Source organism: Simochromis diagramma, unplaced genomic scaffold, assembly GCF_900408965.1.
Source record: "Simochromis diagramma unplaced genomic scaffold, fSimDia1.1 OVJJ01000361.1, whole genome shotgun sequence".
Classification (NCBI taxonomy): Eukaryota; Metazoa; Chordata; class Actinopteri; order Cichliformes; family Cichlidae; genus Simochromis; species Simochromis diagramma.
In genome coordinates, this window is record NW_024386860.1 from 2,611,920 (window position 1) to 2,634,980 (window position 23,061).

The following is a 23,061-nucleotide window of genomic DNA, read 5'->3' on the forward strand; positions in this document are numbered from 1 at the left end:
GTGAATAAAAGTATATGTTTTTGTCAATGTACCATGGTAATAACAGAAGCGAAACACAATATTCTGTCAGGACAATTCACTATTTATGCACAATAAACAAAGGAGCATAGCGCGACAACTTCTGTTCAGCGCCAGACTTGCTTGTAACCTATATCACCAATTATGTTAAGAAAAATGACGCATTAACTACAACAGCAGACTGACCTTTCTGGAAATGTTTGGAGCAGACTAACCTGTGAGCTGGAGTGTTCTGGGACGTTATATTTTGTCTTTGAATGGCTGCAATCCAGTCGCCTCTTTGTTACTTCGGAAACATGGCTCGAACAATTTCTCTTCAACGACATAATCCGATAACAACCGATCTCTTTACCCGTCGGCTTCCCGTGGCTGTCATGCGACCGGCTATTGTAGTTAATAATACAACAGCTTCTTGACATTTTTTGTTTCTTTTTATCGCTGTATAACTGATTTCAATTGAAAGCCTGCGTGCGCTAGTACCTCTTGCCACGAGTTCCCAGAATTCTTTGCGGTTTTACCCCTGAATGACGTCACATTTTCAATCTCTATTGGCAACCCATCGCCAGTCTGTCTTTCAATGATTGTGATCAGTGAGTGGGGCTGCAATTGGTTTCAGGCAGGTTGTCTCTTACTAGGTTACCTGTATGCTTGCATTGCTTGCACTCCAACAGAAAAAAAAGGCAACCACTGAGTCACTAGTCATAAGGAGTTTGCCATCCTATTTTTACTCTAGTGTGACTGAATCACAAGATAGAAATGTGTTCTAAATTTCATAATGTAATTATAAATACTTCTCATTTTTCTTTTCAAGTATTTCCAAAGATATTTTTCCAGAAATTACAATGTAGTTGCAGTAAGTGTGGCTAAAAGCCAGCTCATGTGATAGGAAACTGCATTAAATCCACACTTTGACTAAACCACAAAAGCAGTGCATTGCAGTGCCACGTGGAATTGCTAGGAAGTCTGTCTTAGATTGGTGAATGTTGCCGGGAGCATTTGTGCACACAGCTGGGGGTGTGCATGTGCTTAAGCTTGATCCTGTTAGCACGGCGGCTGGCTAGAACAAGGGCAGGAGGGAGATATAAACCAAGAACAAATCACAAGCATCCAGATGTTACCAAGATACACAGAGATGGATGGGGAAGTTGATGATAAATCTGGCCTGTCTAATCACTCAGGACACAGAAGAGGGAAGGTAGTGTGTATCTGTGCTGTGTGTATTGTCACTACTGTTAACAGTCTTGTGGCCTGGTGCTTTGTTTCCTGCAATCTCTGCCGTCAGTAAACAGGAAGCAGATCTCTGTCTTTCTGTTACTCGCTCTGTCCTTTTCTGTCTGTCCTTTGGTTCCTCTTTCTTCCTCTTCCTACACCCGCCTTCCTCTGCAAGTGCAAGCTGTATGTGTGGAAGGAATAGGCATGTAGGTCCCAATGCACGTCATTAGTAAGGTAAGCAAAAGAGGCAAAATGGTGAGCTGTGTCATCCAGGATAAGTATGACATGTTCAGGGATGTTGGGCCAGCTGCTTCTTACCTATTTTCTCCTCACGCTATTCTTGGCATTCCTGTTTTTCCCTCCTGGGCTTCCCCTGGAAAGATGTCAGAAATGGTGAGCTACGGCTGCAATCACTTGTGATAATGTTGTTGTCATCTTTTGTTGCCTTTCCTCTAGTCCCTATTTAGCATTGATTTGGTTTTTGTGTGTGTATGGTGTGCTTCAGGCCCTGTAAAGCCTTCCTTTCCCACACCACTTGAACCACGAGGTGATTGACAGAGCAAGAGGTCAAAGGGAATGCTGAAAGGATTTGGACGGAAGTTGTAGTTTGTTCAGGATTGGCACAGCACTGTTTGTTGTTGCTAAGACCAAAGATGCCATCTTTAAGCTCCCATTGTTACAGCATATGCTACAAACAGAGTCGCATATCGCACGCACGCACGCACGCACGCACGCACGCACGCACTCACACACACACACACACACACACACACACACACACACACACACACACACACACACACACACACATTCTTCATGCTCTTACTAAGCTATCACATAGTCTAAAAGAAGAGGCCATTCTTCCTGTCTATGAGTGTCTCCCCTCTACTCTGTGACTTTCTGTGGCAGTCTTTGGAGAGAGGGGAACAGTTAGGTCTAATGCTTAGACATGGCTGGTTGATCACAGTGTGCTCACACTGAGCTTTGGGGGATTGTGAAAGACTGATTTGACTGTCTGTTAGTTTTAGCTGTACCCACACTGCACTCTAAATTGTCCAGAACAAAGGTTGTTCCAGAGCTCCTCAACCTTGTTTGGCTGCAGCTGTCACACTTAAGCATGCCAGCTTTATCTTGCAAGGTGTCATGTTGGACCTTATGATATTCTCTTTCTGCAAAATGTCTTGCTTACAGAGAGAGAACCTTTTATGCTTGCGTGCAGAAATCTCTTCATTAGTCCGCACATGAGCACCTCCTCACCTCTGCATTTGTTAGTCCGCCTGAGTCACTGGTATTTTGGATTTACGACAGGAATTACGTCGGGTCAAGCTGAATGGAAAGAGGCCTAAGTGGGAGAAGAGACTGTTACACTGAATTAATAACAGAGGGTGTTCTGTAGGGACTGAGATAGAGGCAAGAGTAGGGTGGGATGAAGACACAGCCTTTTGGCTCCTATCCTGCATTCTCTGGTTTGGTTCACAGCTGGAACAAAGAAGAAGGGAGGTGTACAAAACAAAGGAATAGCAAAGACTGCAGAAAATTAGAAATGCACAAACCCTTTGCCTCCTGATACTGATTGTGGTGTCTGTAGTAGGAGATCTGCCTTCACAAAAGCCTACCTTTGGGAGAGGAATTTCTTTTGCCAAATTCACTCATTGACATCCTTCATATATTAGTACTAAAACACCAACTTTCAACTGTACTTTAAATTTTTATGTATTTTTTATGTACATTGTGCAATTTGTTCTTTCTTTCTTTCTTTTTCTTTTTTTTTTTTTTTAGCAGGAACTCCAGCAACACTTGAGGGAAGATCAACAACTTTAATAATTGACCAAGGCGTTTCGGCTTGTGGCCTTCATCAGGGTCATGATGACCCTATTTTCTCCTCGCGCTATTCTTGGCATTCCTGTTTTTCGGCGTTTCGGCTTGTGGCCTTCATCAGGGTCATGATGACCCTGATGTGGACACTCACGGCATAGACTTCTCTTTCTGCTCTCTGGATTAGGGTTCCTGTGTTGGCTTACATAATGTCAGATTTCACTGGCACAACTGTGTGTTTGCCAGTGTTTGGACGGGTCCATGCATGCTCACTTTCTCTGCCTCATACTTCTGTCCATATGTAAGCCAAAACAATGTGCCACTATATTTTATGCCTTGTGAACAGTGTGTTTGTGTGTGCTTCATTTCTGAAATGGGGCATGCCTTGGTAGCAGGAGTATCTATTACGAAATCATTTTGTGGTTGTAAAGGTACAAAGTCAAGTTTACATTTGTAAAAAACAGTCATTCAAAACTTCACGAACACTGAGGCTTTCTCTCATTTAGATTTTCACATTAGTTTATTATCACGAGCGTTACAAAGGGCACTACTGCCAGACACTTTTCTCACAATATTCATTCTCTCATCATCACTGCCGTCTGCTGTCTTGGGTTTTGTGGTTTTTGTCATCTTTTTTTCCACCCAGACATGTAGCGCTCATAAACTTGCAGAGAATGAGACAGGTAGAAAGCATTCTGACTTTAAAAAGAGCAAGAGGTTTGCACAGACAAAGACAGAGAGCGTTGCTATTTGCACTGCAGTGTTGTGTGGTCATGTGTGAGTGTGTGGTGGGTGTTCGGTAGTTTTATTTTGTCATTGTCAGGGGAATCTGATGAGTATTTTTAGAAGCTCTTGCTTGTCCTGCTTCCAATTTGCAGATGAATTACATTCCACTCAAACTTCGTGGAGGTTCATTTAAATCATGTAAAGAGTGAGAAAAGAAGGGCAGACAGAGAGACGGCTTACGACGTATATGAGAGATAAAGTAAGAGAGAGATGAGGATTGATGACTCACCCAGAAGGAGACAGGCAGACACCTTTGGTGGCCACGGCTCTTCTCATACTGAGGCATACCTGCACTGCAGCACAGCCTCCTCACACTCACTAATGCAGAAGTGTGTGGGCTGGCAGGAAGAGATTTATGGTATGGCTGCTTTTGTAATACAATTCCTCAATATACACATATATACACTGGCTGGCAATATGAGGCCCCAGTGGACCAGAATGATGACTTGGCTTTAAAGTAGGCCAAGGGCCGGATTGAAGGACACGCAGACCCGCATACACACAGGCCCACTCTGAGTCATATTCGCTCTCATCTCTGCTCTCTGTGGACTTTTCAAAAATAGCAGATTAATCCAGTGAAATGAGCAGTTCTGAGAATTCGTCAGTTGCCTATCCCTGCTTCCCTCCACTCCATCATCCCCATCATCCCTCTGTTTCCCCGCTTGCTTTTTTTTATCCTGCTGCAAAGCTGGCGGCGTCTTTGGTCATGTTTGACCTTTAGATTTCTGCTGGAAAGAGGAACGATGATTGGTTTATGACATAATAAAAAGAGATGCGGACCTTGGATGCCAGTTTTTAATTGACTGAGAACTTTCCAAAGTCCACTATACTGGCACGTTTGACTGAATCTTGGCTCATTTGCATAATTTGCTGAGTGGGAGCTTGCCTTGTGAGATTGTGTCGCTAACTTTGTAATCTTGCAGGAAAGAATAGCACCGTTATTGTACATGCAAAGAAAAGAAGTGTGTTTTTGGCTTCCTGTGTTTTTTTCATAGATCAGAAAATGTCTCCTTTCCCAGGCATTTGAAAAAATACTCTCCCTATGTACGATGCATGAATTTTGAAAACAATAAATAAATGAAGAGCTGTTTTAAAGCATTTCCTTATTCTAGTTTCAAGATTGCATAAGAGTTTCCTCTAGCCAGCATGTTTGGTGTCTTTTAACATCCTTAGCACAATAAATATTTATTCTAAATTTATTTCTCTTTTCTCTTCAAGGAGCATGTATGAGTGACGAGCAAAAGAGGAAGTGGGATCTCTGAAGCTCCGCCCCCTCTACTGGTGGAGCACCCTGCACATCTGACCAGAGACCCCTTAACTCACTTTGAAAGGTACGAATTAAGGAATGGCTACACAAAGTGATGCAACAAAGAACAGTTAACACAACCGTTTTTGTAGATAGGGTTGTTCATATTGAAACCTAAAGGGCTGAGATTTTTTTTTATTGTACTGTGCATTGAACTGGATATATTAAACATATTTACCGGTTCATGCATATGCAACTTTTTCTTTTTTTTTTTCTTTTACTGACTTCTGCTCCCCTATGGTGACCCTTTCTTTGTTTTAATAAGCCAGTCTATCTTCTGGTTGAAAAATCCAATTTCTTTAACAAGAGAAGTTCAGTGGATAAAATTCAGTCTAAATATAACCTCCTTTTAACATTGCACCCCATATGATCCTGATGTATACTACAAACTAGATTTATTCACCTACGGGCAAAATCAAAATGTGTGCTTAAATTATTTTTGAGAAATCACATGTTACATTGTCAAACATAAACCTCAGCACCCCATTAACAGCAACGTGCCTCTTTTGATTTTGAGTGCTGACCCTTTTGATTGCAGATTAGGCACATTTGCATTCACTTTGACTCAATTCTGATGCTCATGTTGCATTTCTGCTGCCTTTGTCAAAGAGGTTAGCTAAGTGAAAGGCTTTCCATTGGAGAGGTGGGTCTGCCTTGTTGTTGCCTGAGTGAAGCGGGCAGCGGGAGCGGTGCATGCAATTCTTTGTAAGCTGCATGGTGGGGTCCCCATTTATTAGCCTCATTCAGCTGTGCAATCATGTAGAAAGCCCGAGTTACTGCAGCTATATTTAATGAAGAATATACATATCTACACAGATAGATACTTTATTGATCTCACAAGGGAAGCTACATTGTTACCATAGCAGGATAAAAAAAAAAGTATAGTTTGAAATAAATAAACAAAATAGTTAAAGTGCCACAGGCTCATTGTGAGAGCAAAGTCTTTATATATACAACAGTGATTAAAAAAACCAAAAAAATAAAAATGAGGTCAAGTTAAAGAAGAGTAAAAAGAAAGAATGAGAAATGAAGATATAACAAGAATAATAGCTAGAGTATTATTACAACTGTAAAATGCATGTAGGAGAGCACTGCTTCATCCGATCTCATATCACTTATTTCTCTCATTTTTTACTATCAGTAACTCATTAATGCGTCATAGAAACAGCTTGTAACAGTTATGTAACTGTCTCGTATTGTCTTCATATTTCAGAATTTGCTATGATCTATTGTTTATGCTCTGTGTGTTGAACCCTTGAACAAATTTATGCCATTGTCACACATTATTATACTAGCACATTATTTGTATACACAAGTTTAAGTATTCTAATTAAAGTGTTGTTAAACAATTGTTGAAAAACAAAAATTAAGGGTCATAGGTACATAAGTAAGGATTGAAATCACTGATTAGTTTGTAAATTGCTCCTGTTATCAATTGTTAAGGTTCACATAATTGAGGAAGGAGAGTACAAACAACCAGGTCCAGAAGATCTTGGTCAAACAATTGATTTTAATGAATACACGCGTGGGAAGACCATTCTGTATGCAGACAGGAATTAATCTTCGACTTAACCAAAGCATACACAGATTTTTATAGCATCAGGGTTTGAATTAACGACGCCCCTTCATACGTCACAGACAGAATATATACATACGTGCCTATAAATGTGTCAAAACTAAAAGAAAGAAAGTCCCCAAAATAGTGACGCGTGTCTTTGCAGCACGTTGCTCTCTTTATGACTATTTACTGTCTGGTGGCTATGTGTGAAAAAGGGTAACGTGCTAAATACAGAGATGAGTAAAATCTGAAAATCCAAAGGCAAAATGTGTCATATTGTGTCAGTGTGGGAAGTTAATGTTAGCAGAAGATTCATTTGCAACACTACATTAGTGTTATTGGCTTCTGTGGTTCCCCGTTTCCCCCTGTTGCTGACATCCAGCAATGCCCTTCTCTAAAATTTACAAAGCTTTATTATATCTGATTTGTTACCATATTTGAAAAATCCAAACTACCTTTGGCACATAACTCTGTTGGGATGTTTCTTTGATCTTATCAGCTGCTGTAACAGCAACTATAAATCAACTTTTATCAAGCTTTTTCTGTTCCAGGAAATTCAGTTAATGTGAAGATTGCATTAGAGTTTTCTTAAGGAATTTTAAACGACACTTAAAGCGCTGCTGTGTTTGGTTCTAAAATGAGAGTGAGAAAGTCAGAACACTGATTATCAATAATGCTAAAAATCGTAACAATGGCATAACGATGAAAAGAGGGTTGCAAAAGAACCATCAATGCAACATAATGCAAAGAATGCAATGCAACAATACAAAGTATTTTTCCTGATTCCTTGTTGTTGTTGTTTACTCTTGTATGTCTGTGTGCTTTATAATACAGATTAGAAATGGTGTAACACAATAGATACTTTAATGCAGTGAGGAATCAGAGCCTAGTTAACCTTTGATTTTTTGTTATTGTGTGTTACCTGGGGGGCAGCTAAACATATGTCTGCACATTGGTTTTTACACTGTGTATGTATGAAAATTGACCAGTAGCTCCACAAAAGTCCAAAGAATATGACAAATATATCGCATATTATGTGCTGGGGAAATAGACATGCTGACATGGTACAATCTATTAAGAAGTCATGCTTAATAGACAGCAATGCAGTTCTCTTCCAAGTAGCTTCAGATATAAACTTTAAAGACATTTTCTTTCCTTTTTTTTTTGCCTAAGGTACTGTAAGACGTTTTACAGATGAAAGCAGCCACAAAATTGCAAGGTTGCACTGTAACATAGTCTTAGAAATATTAAAATTTTTCATATTTTTAGATAAAAAAAAAAAATAAATCAAAGCATATTGTTAAAGTGGTTAGTAGGCAGAGAAATCCAGCTGTGCTGTCAGAGACTCGTTAATCCCTCCTGCTTGGCATGAGTTATAGTAGGAATAGCAGCAGCTGTAATAGTAGAAAAGAGCCGCAAACATACAGGGGAGACCAGACACACAAACCCACTGGGCCTAATGGTTCAGACTTTAAGTATTACAGGGTGATTAGGGAGTTTCTGTGTGAGTACGTGTTAACACCAATTAACACACAGCCTGCGATGATGTTTTAATTGTGTAAACTGTTGTATTATTTGTGCCAGTCAGTGTGATCAAAGCCTCCACTGTGTGTACTTTTGCATTTTTGCGAGGCAAGTGCAAAAAAGTTAATAGTTGTTAAAAGATCATTTACAGCATACTAACATCAAACGGACCACCAGGATGATGCAGTCATTTATGTGTTCTTAGGTGTGTTGTGATCAATTTATTTTAATACGTGTACAAAAAAAGCTCCACTCTCTTTCCAACCATCAGGGGAACACCCCTCGTGACAGTAATGCATATTGATTTTGGCCAAAAAGGCCCCAGTGATTGGAGATTGAAGTATTTAATTCCACTTTGCTTGTGAGCCAAGTTTTGCATTGGTAATCAATTTTAGCTGGGACTTTTACGCTGCCATGGGCAGTTCTCTCTGTACTCCTCTTTGTATTTTAAACTGATTTTTAGAACTTTTAACAATGTTTTATGTAAGTAGTAGGGATAAATCCTCTGCGATAATATGGGGAATACATTTTTATGGGATATAAAAAGCATCTATGTTTCTTAGTGAGCACAACAACTTGACAAGAACAGGCATGTCTGACATAGAGAGCTGGATGTCAACCTCTGATTTTGTAAAAAGGAAGCTATTTCAACAAACTCCAACAAAAAAATTCTTTGCAAAATATACGAGAAAACTGTTCCTGATAAACGTGGAAACTAACTTGTTATATCACTTGGGGCAAAAAGACACCACCATGTAAAACCATGGTATGAACGTACAGGAGGAGGAGATACTATCAGGTGGTGATGTGCAGGTTGTGTTATACTTTCACTTAGAATTACAGGGAAAACTCCACCACCAGTATTTGACTTATGCTGTGTCACTATGTATAATGCTGTGTCACTACTATTACGCTCTAATGCTGCTTCTGCTTTCACCTTGTGGCGAAAGATTCACACTTTGAATAAGGTAGTTTGTCTTCAATAGCTCATTGGAAAAGAAGGATGGAAAACGTTTTATCAGCATTTTATTTGTCCTATATTGTCAGAATGATCATTATTGTAAAATTTCTTTAAATATTGTAATGTGGAGGTAAGCATCAATGACACAGAGCTCTCAGTTCTCACTCCTTCTTTATTCGTCTCCAACATCAACTGAGCATATCGCGCCACAAAACACAGGAACACACTTCCTATACACTGGGTGTGAGTGGAGCCCTCTAGTGGTCCACCACACATGCCCCCCCCCCGAACACCCAGCAGAACTAGTCCAGGACCCGGGGCAAACGGCCGGAACGGCTGAACTGGGGGGGTGGGGAACTGACAGAGGGCAACCCAGCCCGGGAGCGAGGCTGGCACTGGCAGAAAAAGCTGCAGACGACTCGGACTCCGTTGATTTTGGGTCGCTCCTGGGGGGAAAAAACAGAATCCATCAGCCCGGTGGCAGGTGGGCGGGCGCGGCGAGGGGCCTGGGCCGGGACCACCTGATCCTCTTGCATAACATGTGTGCAGGCTTAAGTCTGTCAACAGAAACAACCTCCTGCCGACCGCCAAAGTCCAAAATGAAATGTTTGTTGCCTGGTTTAAGAACCCTGTATGGCCCGTCATATGGTGGACGCAGCAGAGTCCTATGGGCATCGTGCCTGACGAAAACGAAATGAGCAGAGTCCAACAAACTCGAAACAAAAGTGTCAGGCAGGCAGTGGTGCACAGGACCAGGAACAGGAAATGAGTCTCTTGGGGGGCGAAAAGGCAACAAAGAGGTATCGAAACATGGGGGAGGGCTCTCAGTTCTCACTCCTTCTTTATTCGTCTCCAACATCAACTGCGCATATAGCGCCACAATACACAGGAACACACTTCCTATACACTGGGTGTGAGTGGAGCCCTCTAGTGGTCCACCACAGTAATATGATTTTTGAGGCTGTATCACAAACCCCAATAGATAGTTTAGATAGATGCTGCAGGTCCCTCAACTAACAGAATCAGCTGTTTTTCACTGTCATCCACCTATGTGAAGATTCACAAACCAAATTTGGCTCTGATATTATTTGTTATATTTTAAGAAGAACTGTTCTGCGGTGCCTCTTCCTCGGTTCATAGGCCAGCTTTCTTGTGTCACTGGTTCTCTGTGGCTAGACTGTGTCCGCTTATTCTGTATTTCATCAGGAACTGTTTATGTTTTGCATTTCAGACAGTTTATGTTACTCTACCAATTTATATTCATGCTTTAGGGACAATTACCAATTGCATTTGATTTACCTATTGTTCTAGATACACATTTTTTTTTATCACTTTAATAATTTAGTTTACTTTGATTTGTTTTTGGAGGAGATACAAACCCAGCCTCAGGGGGTCACAAGCTAATGCACTCCTAGTGCTGGTCCCAAGCCCAGATAAATGGGAGGGTTGCTCCAGGAAATCTTTGCCAAGTCAAACATGCAGATCCATCCACTGTGACAAACCCATGGGAAATAAGGGAGCATCCAAAAATACTTTCTTTGGTTATTGGAAGGCCGTGTTGGTCTGAGGTTGAACAGTGTTGAGGTTTATTTCAGTAATGGTACGTTCTGACTAATACACTTCTGGGGGCTCCCCAAGGTTTAACGACTCACAGGTGTGGTCCCCTGAGAACTACATTTCTTTAGAGTGTTTTCTGCTTGCATTCCCAATGCCAGTAGGAATCCCAACATGATTAAATAGCCAGTTGGGAGTTGGCAGTTGGCATGGCTACAGCTAGGCTACAACCACAATAACAAGCCGGGGAGTACCATGATTGGAGGTGTGTCTTTGTTGTGTTTCATGGTTTAAAGTTAACAGTTGAGTTGGAAATGAGACATGCAACTGAAACCAGTATAACTCAGCATTAAAAATTACTTCTTTCTTTGTGTGTTAAGTTTACAGGTAGCTGTTAACTGTAGACAGAGGCTTCCTCCCTGTACTACTTACAAAAGCCAGTTAATAGATTTTTGTGCCTGCAGCTTATGTTGATCCGTGACCAAGGATTGTGTCCAAAAAATTATGCCAGATTTAATTTGCTTTGATTTTCATGTTGATGCCCCACGTAGTTTGGAGGAAGTGCTAAAGGTCTTTATGTCTTTAGAATTGTAAAAAAGGTTCCTTTGGTCCTTGTGCATTGTGACTTCAGGCGTTCTTTTTTCAGTGTTGCTAATCAGTGGGTATTACCTGGGATGTTTATTATGGACCTGCAGATTTTTGCATGCGGGACTCTGATGGGTAGCTGACATCTAGTGATCTCTTAACAGCTGATGGTCCGTCCAAGACAGGTTTGACTTAACTTGGGAGATAGCTGGAGTTTCTGATTTTCTCCTAAATGCCAAAAATGCTTTTTGTTTCAGTGCATTCACTGCCAGATGATAGTTTACCAAAGCAGTGTTTTTTAACGCCAGGTACTGACTGCATTGGGTATTTCCTAATTTGAATTTCTATTTGTTTTCCTGAGATTTGGGCTTTTTTTCTAAGCTCATGATTTTAAATTCATTGTAGTTGACTGTCAATACTGCTGCCGGAGGCTGAAGTGCTGTTTTTGTCCCTGCTTTTTTTTTTTTCTTCTTTCATTTTTTCCCCTTCATTAGCCTCTTCCAATTTTTATTCTGCTTTTATTACTGATATGAGCCCTGTTTGCTCAGGATCGGTATTACCAGCATAACTTGTCCGATTTAGAAATTACCCTTGCACATCTGTGTGGGAGGGACACCTCGCTCAGGAAAAGCAAGGTCTGTGTTTAGCTTGAAATAACTAACATGCCCAAAGGGGAATTCACACGCTACCCAGCAGTATGTGAAATGGTTCAAGTCAGCCCCACCTTTACCTGCAGGAACATTAACATGAACCTGTTCATGCATCAATAACTAAAATCTAGTTGTCATCCAAAAACAAAGTAAACATTAGAGTGAAATGGGTTATTCTTCACAGCAATTGCTTTTATTTCTGGTGCTTTAAAACATTAATAATACCTAAACTTGTGAATCTAATTTTATATTTTGAATGCAGGCCTTTGACATTAAGCTTGAATAATGATATGAGTCCTCAGGCTTATATGTGGGCTATTTTTTGACAAATATTGATTGAAATCTGTCTGGCCCCTCGGTGAAGACTGAACTATTTATAGGTTGCCACATAAAACTGTTGAAACTGTTGAAAGATACTATCATATATATCAGCCATTCCATCCTACTTGAGAGGTTTCATCTTGACCTTTATGTGAATGACTTTCCATGCTGTGTTTAAGCAGAAAAGAAGTCTTGATAAAATACCAAACACACACAGAAAAGATTTTCTTTAACATTAGAAATTATGGATTAGGATTATTGACAACCTCTGCATTCCTCATGTACTGATGGTCATTCGAATAAGACTTTACGTCGACTTAATTGTTTTCAAACGTCTACCTGCTGTGCTTATTTAGAGAATGTTTTAATTTAAACCCTCTAGCAAAATGGAATCGAAAGCCTTTCTAAAAATCAATAAAGCATGCGAAGATTTTACCATTGTTTTGTGGTGCATGTGCTGATTAATTAGAGTGTGTAGAGTGTAAATGTGGCCAGTAATACCGTGATTTGGTAAAAAGCCAATATGGGTTTGCTCAGGGGAATGTTTTCAATAAATAAGGCCAGGAACCAGGCATTGATAATACTGGGGGGTTGACTCTGCTTACACAAGTGGCTTAGTAGTACGTGCGGTCTGATATTTCTCAGCTCTGTAGTGGGGATAAAAAAGCCCCAGGCTCCACATCTCAGGAAAACAACCAGACTATAGAACTGACGGGAAAATGAAACTAAACAACTGAAGTTTCAGCTGAGCGCTGCTGTGTTTAAGCACGTCTGTTGGCTTGATTTAGTTGTTGTTGTTGTGAGTGTTGTGAAATTGGAAATGTTGTGTCTGAGATGACGACAGTTAATCTTGACATCAGCTGATGTTGGGCACTCCTTTTCTGTGCTCAGGTTAATCTTAATTATTAGATGGTCTGTGGAAATCATGAAATGTTCTCTAAGTGGCACCTTTTTCTTTTAGTGAGGTGACTTTCATGCTGAAATGCCGCGACGCTCACAACCATCACTGCAAAGAGAATAGCACCATTTTGATTTTGGTGTATTGATTTCTTTTAGATCGTTACTAATATCAGTATTTAGGCCAAAGCAAGGCCATTATCAATATTGCTGTTCAACCATACGTTATTTATCATCTGTGACATCAACAAGGCATTTTCACCCAGAGAACTGCTGCTCACTCAATCTTTTCTCTTTTTCAGACCATTCTTTGTAAACCCCACATGGTTTAGTGGGAAAATCCCAATAGATTACTGTTAAAGCAGGTATACCTAATGAAATGGCCGGTGAGTGTATATAAATAATAATAATAATTATTATTTTAAGCCCCTTTCAAAACAAAGATCACACACGAGTAAAAATAAATAAATAAATAACAAAACAATGAGCAATAATGTCCACCAAGTTGAAATCATTAAGGATTCATGTGACATGTGGAAGACAATCAGAGTGAGTAAGCCAGTTTGCGGAGCTGCTTTAAAAAACGGATTGAATAAAATAATATAAGAGTTTTTCTAAATAAACACCTAACACTGATCATTGAGACACATTCAAATTTAAAATATATTAGTCTGAATGAAAAAAAAACTGAGAAAAAATGTAGAACATAAATCGGTAATCAATCCCAGAGCCTCGCTCATAACCTATTAATAACGCAGTCCTGTCCACCTGCAGAGCAGCTGCCCGACTCCTGACATGCTACATTAATAGAAAGTTGAACCTGTTTTAGTGCCTTAGAGTTTGTAGCTCTTAGTTCAGAAACTAGTTTAGCTAACTTTGCATGTATTTTCCGCTGGAGCAGAGAGCATCTACGCAGCAAACAGGGTTGAGTTGACCTCCGCTGCCCTTTTCTGACACTGTTTCCATCTCCCTTATCTATTTCCACTGATGCAGCTAAGAGCATGTCGTGATTCGACGGGGAAAATGATATCTTGACTCATGGGGGATTTTTAAGTGGTGATTGAATTCTTCGAGCTCTACAGGCTCGCACTAATATTAACTAAAACACTGTCACCAATGAATCTTGTGGTTAATTAATTATAGATTGCAGCCTAAACAAATTCTTTGTGTGTGTGTGTTCTGGGTTGTTCATTAAAGTGTCTTGGATTTTGCATTAGTCTGAATCATACAATGTAGCCTGTAACTCATGGTGAAGAGAGCAACATGCCAAAGAGGTACAGTGCTCGGTATGTTTTTTAAGTCCACTGTCAGATGGGCAGGGCGTGTATTTTCTCTCCCTTTCTTTTGTTAACTGATGGCAGGTCTCTTTCACTCTCTCTCAGTCGTGTCCCAGTCCTTGGGTTTTTTATTTCCTCGACGGGACCAGTCTATATTCTGCAGTCAAGGTTATGATCTGGATATTAAGCGAACCCAGCTGATTTGCCTCAGGCGACTGTGTACTCCTTAGAGAAGCATGAAGACGGGGCTTCAGGCCACCGTGTTCTGTTTCTATTTCCCTCCCCTAATGTTAGCCTGAGCCTTGTTCTGCTCCAATTGAGATGCATTACGACTGTTCAGAAAATCAGCGCTCCCATCAGCGTTGTCTTGGAAACTGTTGAGCTTATCAAGCCTATATGACCCAAGGACAACTCGTACACCTGAATAGCACCGTCTCTGGTTTTCTTCTTAAGGAAGCTTCAAACAGGCAGCATGTTTTTAGACACTTTTAGAAACAAAATACACCTGGTTGTATATTATGATTTTTAAAAAACAAAACAAAACAAAACTGCTATACAGAGGGCCCACATTTGTCGTTTAACATATTTAGCAGGACAAACTTTGTGTTTATTAGTAACACTCATCATCTCTTTCATTTGCCCTCAGTCACGTACAGTATTATCTCCCTGCCTTCCTCTGAATATTCTTTTATACATATAAACATGAAATCCCTAGAAGGGAGGATCCTCGCTCGCAGTCATAAATTCTAAAGCGAGTGAAGCGCTGGATCCTCTTGCTGAGTTTTTCCAAATGGTTGTGAGAAATAGTGGTTGTGCAATCTCTAAAGGGGGATTAAGCCTGTGGAGAAAAGGAGAGGAGGGGAAGATGAAGAGAGACACAGAGAAGGATGTGAAGGAGGAAATTGTGTTTTTGTAGGGAAGTAGTGATGGCAACCGCTATTGAAAGGAGAAAACATCACTAAGAGAGAAACGGGAGGGAGTGGGGGTGGGGCGGCTGGGAACGAGAATGCATGATGACCAGGATGGAGGTTTAAAAGAAAGATGGAGGAAGTGCAGTATGCTAATGGCTTAATAAGAACAATGGAGAGTTGTGGGTCTGTTTAACGTCATATGAAACCAGGCTGTTTAAAAGAGACTTCAAAGAGACTAGCACCCAACATAAACTAAACTGACAGACACTCACACAGAGAGGCAGAGCCCAGAGCACCAGGGAGACCGGAGGTGTCCTCTGCCATGCCTGATTAGAAATACAGTGAGTGGAGCGGCATGGCTGAGAGACGGCAGTAAGCAGGAGTGTGTGCGTGCGCGTGCTTTTATTTAATGTATCTGTTGCTTGAAGCACTGCGGTCTACATTCGCTGTGATCAAATGGCATCTCCGGAAAGAAGCTGACATCCATCCGACAGCATTTTTGACATGATGCTGTGAACAGGAATATGTAAGTTTTTCTGTGATGGAAGGCTCCGATGCTGGTGTCTGTATTCATATAAGAGCTCTGCTATGTATGTGTTGCGCCAGAAACGGTGAAGAGAGAAGTATATCCAAGATTCTGCTACATTGTGTGGTTTTGTGTTGTTGTTTCATAAAGGTCAAGCAAGGCCGACGCAGTCTAGCAGCTGTCAGTGAAACAGAAAGGACGGAGATTGCAGAGCGAGTACTGAAATTCAGCCTTCCTGCTAGTCCTGGAATTTGAAAAATTTTGAGAGGATGGAAAAAAGTGAGATAAACAGTCTGGTAAATTCCTTCAGGATATCCGGGGGAATCTGAATTTTCCAAATCGTTATTTTCCAGGAATCTACTAGGAACGATTTTATAACTGGCATGTTTCCTTTTATGATGGTTTTCAGTCCAAATTGTGACAAAAGACCAAGCTGGGTTTGAGTTTAAAGTGCATTACAGATGTGGTCAGGTCCTGCACTGTGGCTTACAGGAAAAAACAACAGAAGATAACATCAATGCTAAAGCAAATGTGAGAGCTATAAAGAGATACAATAACACATCCTATAGCATGGTGATTTTGTAAGTGCACTCAGCTTTTTCACCAATATCGCTGCACAAACCTCTAGCACCTCTGCTGTGAACCATAACTAATGTTAGTAATGTGAACATACTGCACAGTTCAACACTCAGTACGGTAGCAGCTTTACAGAACGCAGCAACCCCTGTAGCTCTCCTTCAGTCACGCATGAGTGCAGACTGCCAGATGCCACAATGATCACCTATTAAACATTAGTTTCTTGTATAACTGTATATAAAGATGTTGGGGACAATAGCAAGACTGTATATAAAAGATAGACCTGGAGATGATTTTGAAGCCTTGGGTTTGGCATTTTGCCCGTTGTGTCTTTGGCTTTTTGGAGTCAGTTAAAAGAGAATGTAATTAATGATTATGTTATTATGGTAACTAATGCTAGAAAGGTTTTTTGCGTGCACACTCACATATGTGTGCTAATTAGTTTTAACATCTTACTATAATACAAAAAAATCAAACAAATTTGCCACACAGATGCATTGTAGGCCCCTTGACGAGCTTTATCCATATCAGACATCATGGTGTCATTATGTGTCCTAGCAACCACTAGGCTAAAGTGGCCCATTTTTAGCATGCAGACCTTATCTAAGCAACCATCTAAAGTATATCAGTCTGCAGAGAGCATGAACAGGTCAAACTGTACAGTAGTGTGAGTAAAACAAAACTAAAAGATTCCCGCTGTCAGAGAAGTGCGGTAAATTTTCTTTAACACCACAAACATGATCTAGAAGTCTAGTTCTATTACTTGATTAGCTGCAGTCGATTAGCCCGTCAGTAGCCACCAGTAACTAAAGGCAGCCACTGCATTAATTATGACTTAATTAGACCCTAATGGAACGTAATTTGTTGGTTATGTAAAGATTCGCTTCCTGTACACATGCTGCCTTTTCAAAGAAAAGTAATGGAGACCAAACATTTTCTTTGTACCAGATTGTAAAGATGTTTATTTCTGGTATAGCTCTGGAGGTTTTAACATCCAAAGAGCTTCACTTCCTGGTTTGAGTATTTTTTTTTTTTCATCGTCAGGAAGTTTCCATTTGATGACAATTAAACAGTTTTTATTTGTTATATTACCGGTAATATTTTTCTATCATTCATACAGAAATATGACATTTACATTTTTATTCACATTCACATTTTTTCTGCTGTTTAGTGGCAATATTTAAAACACAGTTATTTTTCTACGTCTTAAAGTAGTCCTTCACAAATATGATAGATTAAATAGTAATGATATACACAAAACGTATTTGTCTGAAGTGTGTTTTATGTATAAATATCTATGATTTACACATCTATGTTAAGCTCTATGTTACTAGCTTACAATATCCCACTTACTATATCCTCACAAGAGAGTTTCCCTGAACTTGCTTTTCTCCTACAGATATTAAAAACAGATGTTTAATGTTTATTTTAAAACGTTTTTATTTCTTATTTAAAAAAATCTTGTAATTAATATTTCTTTTATGTGTCTGATGTTATCTAACGGAGCTGCAGAAGTGATGGTCAGGAAATGTTTCTAAAGGCTGATATGAGGTGGTTTGCAATAAGTGCTTTGTTTTCTTTTATACCTTACTCAAACTGAAACTGGTCGAGTGGCTAAGTGGGAACGTATAAACTGATGTAACATGTTACATTTTAACCTTGTCAAAAGTTGGTGGTGGTGCAGCAGTTCAATAGATTTCATTGGATGTTTTTTTCTCTCCCCAGGGGGTGAGAGATCACAGTTAAGCGTGTATGTGCTGGTGGATGGATGCCCTGCACCAATTTTTTTTTTCTTTCGCGTGTGAACCTGAGAGATAAAATCTTGCAAAGTTACAAAACGCTGTGAAGTAGAAGACAAGCTGACAAGACCTTTTTAAATTTACGCCTCCAGTTGAGTCAGCTTTTAATCCGAGAACAGTAATTTGCCCAACTCTGCTGGAGAGTACATTAGTGATGATTATTGATAAGAGTTCATCAATACCAGTGTCATTATTGATTCTGCTAATAGGCCTTATTCTTTATCTATTTGCTTATCTATTCTTGATCAATTTTCTGTGTGAGGAAAAGGCCCACAGATGTTTTATTATTTGAAACAGGAGCAGGATAAAAACGGCTTTCATGCTCTGAGCACTGCTCTGAGTCTGATGCCATAATTTCTTACTCTGGAGCTGCATCTGATAGATTAGATATTCTAGTTCTCGAATCCCATCCCTGGACTACATATATGCACATCATGTACGGAGAGTACAGCTCTAACCTGAACACTAAAACTACTTGACTCACAGGAACAGAAGTCTGAAGAAAGACAAACAGTTAAATCTTCCCTCTTGTTTTCTGCTGTACACGGCACTTTGTGCTTCCAGAATCCTATCAGGTGGAATTTAGAAACGCTGCTCTGCAGTTCTCTTATTTCCCTGGCTGCTAAGCAAACCTAAACTAAGCTAAGCTAAGCTAGCTGTGCACAAACACTGTTTTTTTTTCCTCCCGGGGGCACGAGAGAAATCACCGTGGCCAAATTAATTTTCTCCCTTCTGCTTGTGCTGCTGCAACCTGAGGGATCATTGAGGCAGAGAATCAGCCAAAGAGAGGGGAGATGGTGCTGAAGGAGAGAAGGAAAGGGGAGCAGTGGAATTTTAATGTGGCTGTGTCTTGTCTCTTGCTGCCTGCCAACGAAAAGCAATTACTATCATAGCTCCCCTCTCTGCTGTGTGTGTGTGTGTGTGTGTGTGTGTCCGTGTGTGTGTGTTTGTGCTTACCTTTGAGTGGGTGTCTGACTGCACTTTAGAACACAGGGATTTGGTATGTTAAATGTACAAATGGTAGATTGGCTCATATCCTGCAGGGTATTTGGGAACACTGATATACTAGATGGTTGTTGTGTAGAACTGGACAGTGTTAGAGTGTTGTTTAGATATCGTAAAACATTGGTTTTTAAACTTTTTGTGCCCAAAGGGCAAGACAGATTTTCAAGTCACACCTGTATAACAGCCTCTGAGTGTCATCTGAGATGTCATCAGTTCTTCTTTTGATTGCATTTTTTTGCACCACCTGGACCTACCATACAACACCTGTAATATTCTAAAAGAATGTGTCACAAGGTCCTCTGGAATGCAACTTGCCTCCAACACCTTATCAGACACGTTCCCGCAATCCAACAAACAGTTTAGCTTCCTTTGGTTCAAATCCAGCTCTCTTTTTGAAGCGGGCCAAGCGACTCTCAAAAGGGATGTTTGGTTTCCAAGTGCCTCCTTAACTTGCTTGGCATGTCAACCTTAGCCAACTTCTTCTAACAGATGACGCACGCAGGCCAGAGGGCAGGGGGTTGACACAATGAAGCTATAAGATGGCCAGCTTACAGGGCACCATCTACATGCAGTTTTCATTTTTCCCTTTTGTTTAGCTGTGGGGTCCTTGGCATTGGTTAGTTGTGGCTAGCTTGCCATAAAAATGAATCCCCCCCCCTTGCTGTCAGTCCTGACTCAATCATAGGTTTTGATGTGTCAAATATTTGTAATATGCAGCATCTAGAAACTGTACAAACAGACTTTTCTGGGATTTTGTTTTTTAGTTTATTTTTTAGTGGATAGAATTTGTCAACACACAGGAAATTAAAAATTCATTTGTTTGTCTTTGTGCAGTTGTGTAATGCAATATTTATGTATGGTTGTCACAAAATCCCAAGGCACACTTGGACTTAGTACACTGATGTTCTTTGGCAGCCCCATTCTGGAACCACTGCCTTTAAAAAAAACAAAATCGACTCTATAAACAATTATAAACATTCATTGTTCTTAGTTAACCACCCTTATAGATTTATTGCTTTGTTTCTCCAGTAAGACAGGAGTCCGTCATTTTGAGAATCTCACTGAGTGTAGAGACGACCACTTAGAGGGGCTCTGATAAAAAGCTTGACAGATAGGAGACAGGAGTCAGGCAGACTGATGGACAGGTGGAAGTGTTTCCAGCACTCTGAGGCTCAGAGCTGCAGGAAGGCTAAACGTTGAGTGGACTGAGTAGAAAGGTGGGAAAGATATGAGAAGAGTTGCCTCCTCTACCATGCTTTCAAAGAAACCCTCTGATGGTAATTCCCCCCACTTCTCACTCTACATTTTCAGGATGCGGAGGTTCGCCTACTGTAAGGTGGTTTTGGCCACTTCTCTGGTCTGGGTGATGCTGGACATGTTCATTCTGCTCTACTTCAGCGAGTGCAACAAGTGTGATGACAAGAAGCCGAGAGGACTGCCCGGGAGAGACGGTGAGGGTGTATCACCACACAAACCCATACACAGACACATTTTTATGGCACTGTCAAGCATCAAGTTTGAAAAGCTGAATATGTATCCTCTGTAGACACCATGTCCAGACCGCGAGATGGGCCTGGTGAAGGAGGGAAACCTGTGGTGATCCCTAAAGAGCAGCAGGAGAAAATGAAGGAAATGTTTAAGATCAACCAGTTCAACCTCATGGCCTCGGAGATGATTGCTCTCAATCGTTCGCTGCCTGACGTCCGCCTAGAAGGGTGAGCTGCCTCTCCCAGCAACAAGTCCTGTGTTTTGTCATGATAATAACAATAATACATCTTTTATTAGTGTTATTGTTTTTAAATGGCATGACCTATACAGTATAGCAAAATTAGGTAAACTTTAGATAGGAGATTTAAAGAAATGTCTAGTAAAAATGTCATATCTTAAAATGGGATAACATACAAAAATAAAAAAATGTGGGTTAGAAGCACCTCTGAGTATTCGTTAGGAAGTTATTAAACTTTGATACTCGGAGAGCAGAGAGGGTGTGGTGCCCTCAAAGATCTCAAGGGAATTTGAACTTCCTGAAAAACAGTCAGGAGTTCCTAATTCGGTATTCATATTGTATGAAGCAGGGCCTAAATATCCTCTTTGTGTTATGTTGTGTAGTAAGTATAAACATAAATCATTATATGTTAATATTAATAACAGGAAATTATACATGTCAAATCTATCCAGTGCCACCTAAACATCGCACAGACAGCAGAATGTTTTCCAAAGATGTATGATGTTTGTGTTTTGTTTGGGTTTTTTTGTGGTGTTCACAAAGCTTCCCACAATTCATATTATTATGTTTTTTTCCAGTTTCAACCAGCTTCTGTTTTTCCTTTTTGCAAATCATTTGAAAATGGTTTTCATGGAAAAAAACATTTAAAAGACAAATGTTTTTGGAGAGCTTTCACACTGTGTTAAAACAAACTCTGCTGAGCACCATTTGTGTTGGTTTTAAAACTGCCAGTTGAGCTCTGGTGAGAATCAGTGTGCAGGATTTCATGACAGTAGATACGGTCATGTGAAAAGGAAAGTTTACACACGGCTCTGTGATTAAATGGCTTATAGGACCACCTTTAGTTGTAGTAACTGGAAGTAATCAGTTTTTCTATGACTGTATAGGTTTCTCACATCAGTGTTTAAGAATTATTGCCCACAATGTTGCTTCAGTTCATTGATGTTTGTGAGGGTTTTTTCACAGCTGTCTTAAGGCCCCACCACTGCATTTCAGTCAGGTTGAGGTCTGGACTCTGACTTGATCATTTCAGCACCTTGATCCTTTTTTTTAATGCTGCTCTATTGTAGATTTGTTGCTGTTTTTGGATCATTGTCCTTTAGCCTGACCCAATTTGGGACAAGTTTTATCTATCACACAGATGTCCTCACATTTAACTCTAGGTTACTCAGTGACTGCAAGGTGCCCAGGTCGGTTAAAGCAAAACAAGCCCAGCTGTGCTGATAGTTGCTGATGTGCTCTGTTTGGTTTTCAACAACATAACGTGACCATTATGGTCAAACATCTCTTCATTTGGTTTGCCTGTTGAAAAGATATTGTTCCAAAACAATTGTGTGGGGGTTTTTCTCTCAGATGCAACTTTGCAAAATTAAGCCATGCTGCAATGTTCCCTTTAAAGAGAAGCAGCTTTCTCCTGGGAATTTCGCCCAAAAAGCCATACTTATTTAGTCTTTTAGTAATTGTGCTGTCATGAACTTTAACATTCAGTATGCTAACTGAGGCCTGGAGAGTCTGAGATGAAACTCTTGGGTTTTTGCCAGTTTCTCTGAGCACTGGCACAGTTTGACCTTGGGGTGAATTGGCTGGGACATCCAGTCCTGGGAACATTGTACACACCTGAATGCTCCAGACCAACAACTCGAGTTGCTCACACTTGCTGATGATCAGTTAATCAAGTGCACCTATCTGCTATTTACAGTCTTAATTCCTGTGGAAGCAGTGAGGGTGGACCTAGTTCTTCACAGGATTGCATGTGAATACCTGTGAAAATGTTCTTTTTGGGACTGCATGTGGTTTTAGAGCAATTCATTCATTCAAGGCTGCTGTTAAATCCAGCTGATGATAAAGTGCTACCAGAACAGTTTTCATTAGCACATCACACAGGGATGTTTTGTCTGATTGCTCACGGTCACAAAGAAGTAAAGCAGAGCCGTGCTTGTGTTTATTATATGTGTTGTAAAACTGCTTGACGTAGCCAACCCAACAGTAATTGTGTCTTAATATTGCAATCAGTGAATGAAAGCACCATTCTGAGCACCTTTATTCTGCAAGGT

The 23,061-nt window shown here is 40.3% G+C and overlaps 1 protein-coding gene across 4 annotated transcripts in view; it reads left to right on the plus strand.

Moving 5' to 3' along the window:
• The window catches only part of galnt1 (UDP-N-acetyl-alpha-D-galactosamine:polypeptide N-acetylgalactosaminyltransferase 1), a 54,507-nt gene that overhangs the window by 13,644 nt on the left and 17,802 nt on the right, over window positions 1-23,061 (plus strand). For 3 of the 4 annotated variants that reach the window (XM_040029621.1, XM_040029623.1, XM_040029624.1), the window contains exons 2-4: window positions 5,050-5,162; window positions 20,593-20,732; window positions 20,828-20,996. In XM_040029621.1, coding sequence (XP_039885555.1) covers window positions 20,594-20,732; window positions 20,828-20,996 — 308 coding nt within the window. In that variant the 5' untranslated portion in view covers window positions 5,050-5,162; window position 20,593. Of the gene's footprint in view, window positions 1-5,049; window positions 5,163-20,310; window positions 20,499-20,592; window positions 20,733-20,827; window positions 20,997-23,061 lie in introns of all 4 variants that reach the window. The other variant, XM_040029622.1, reaches the window with a different exon arrangement.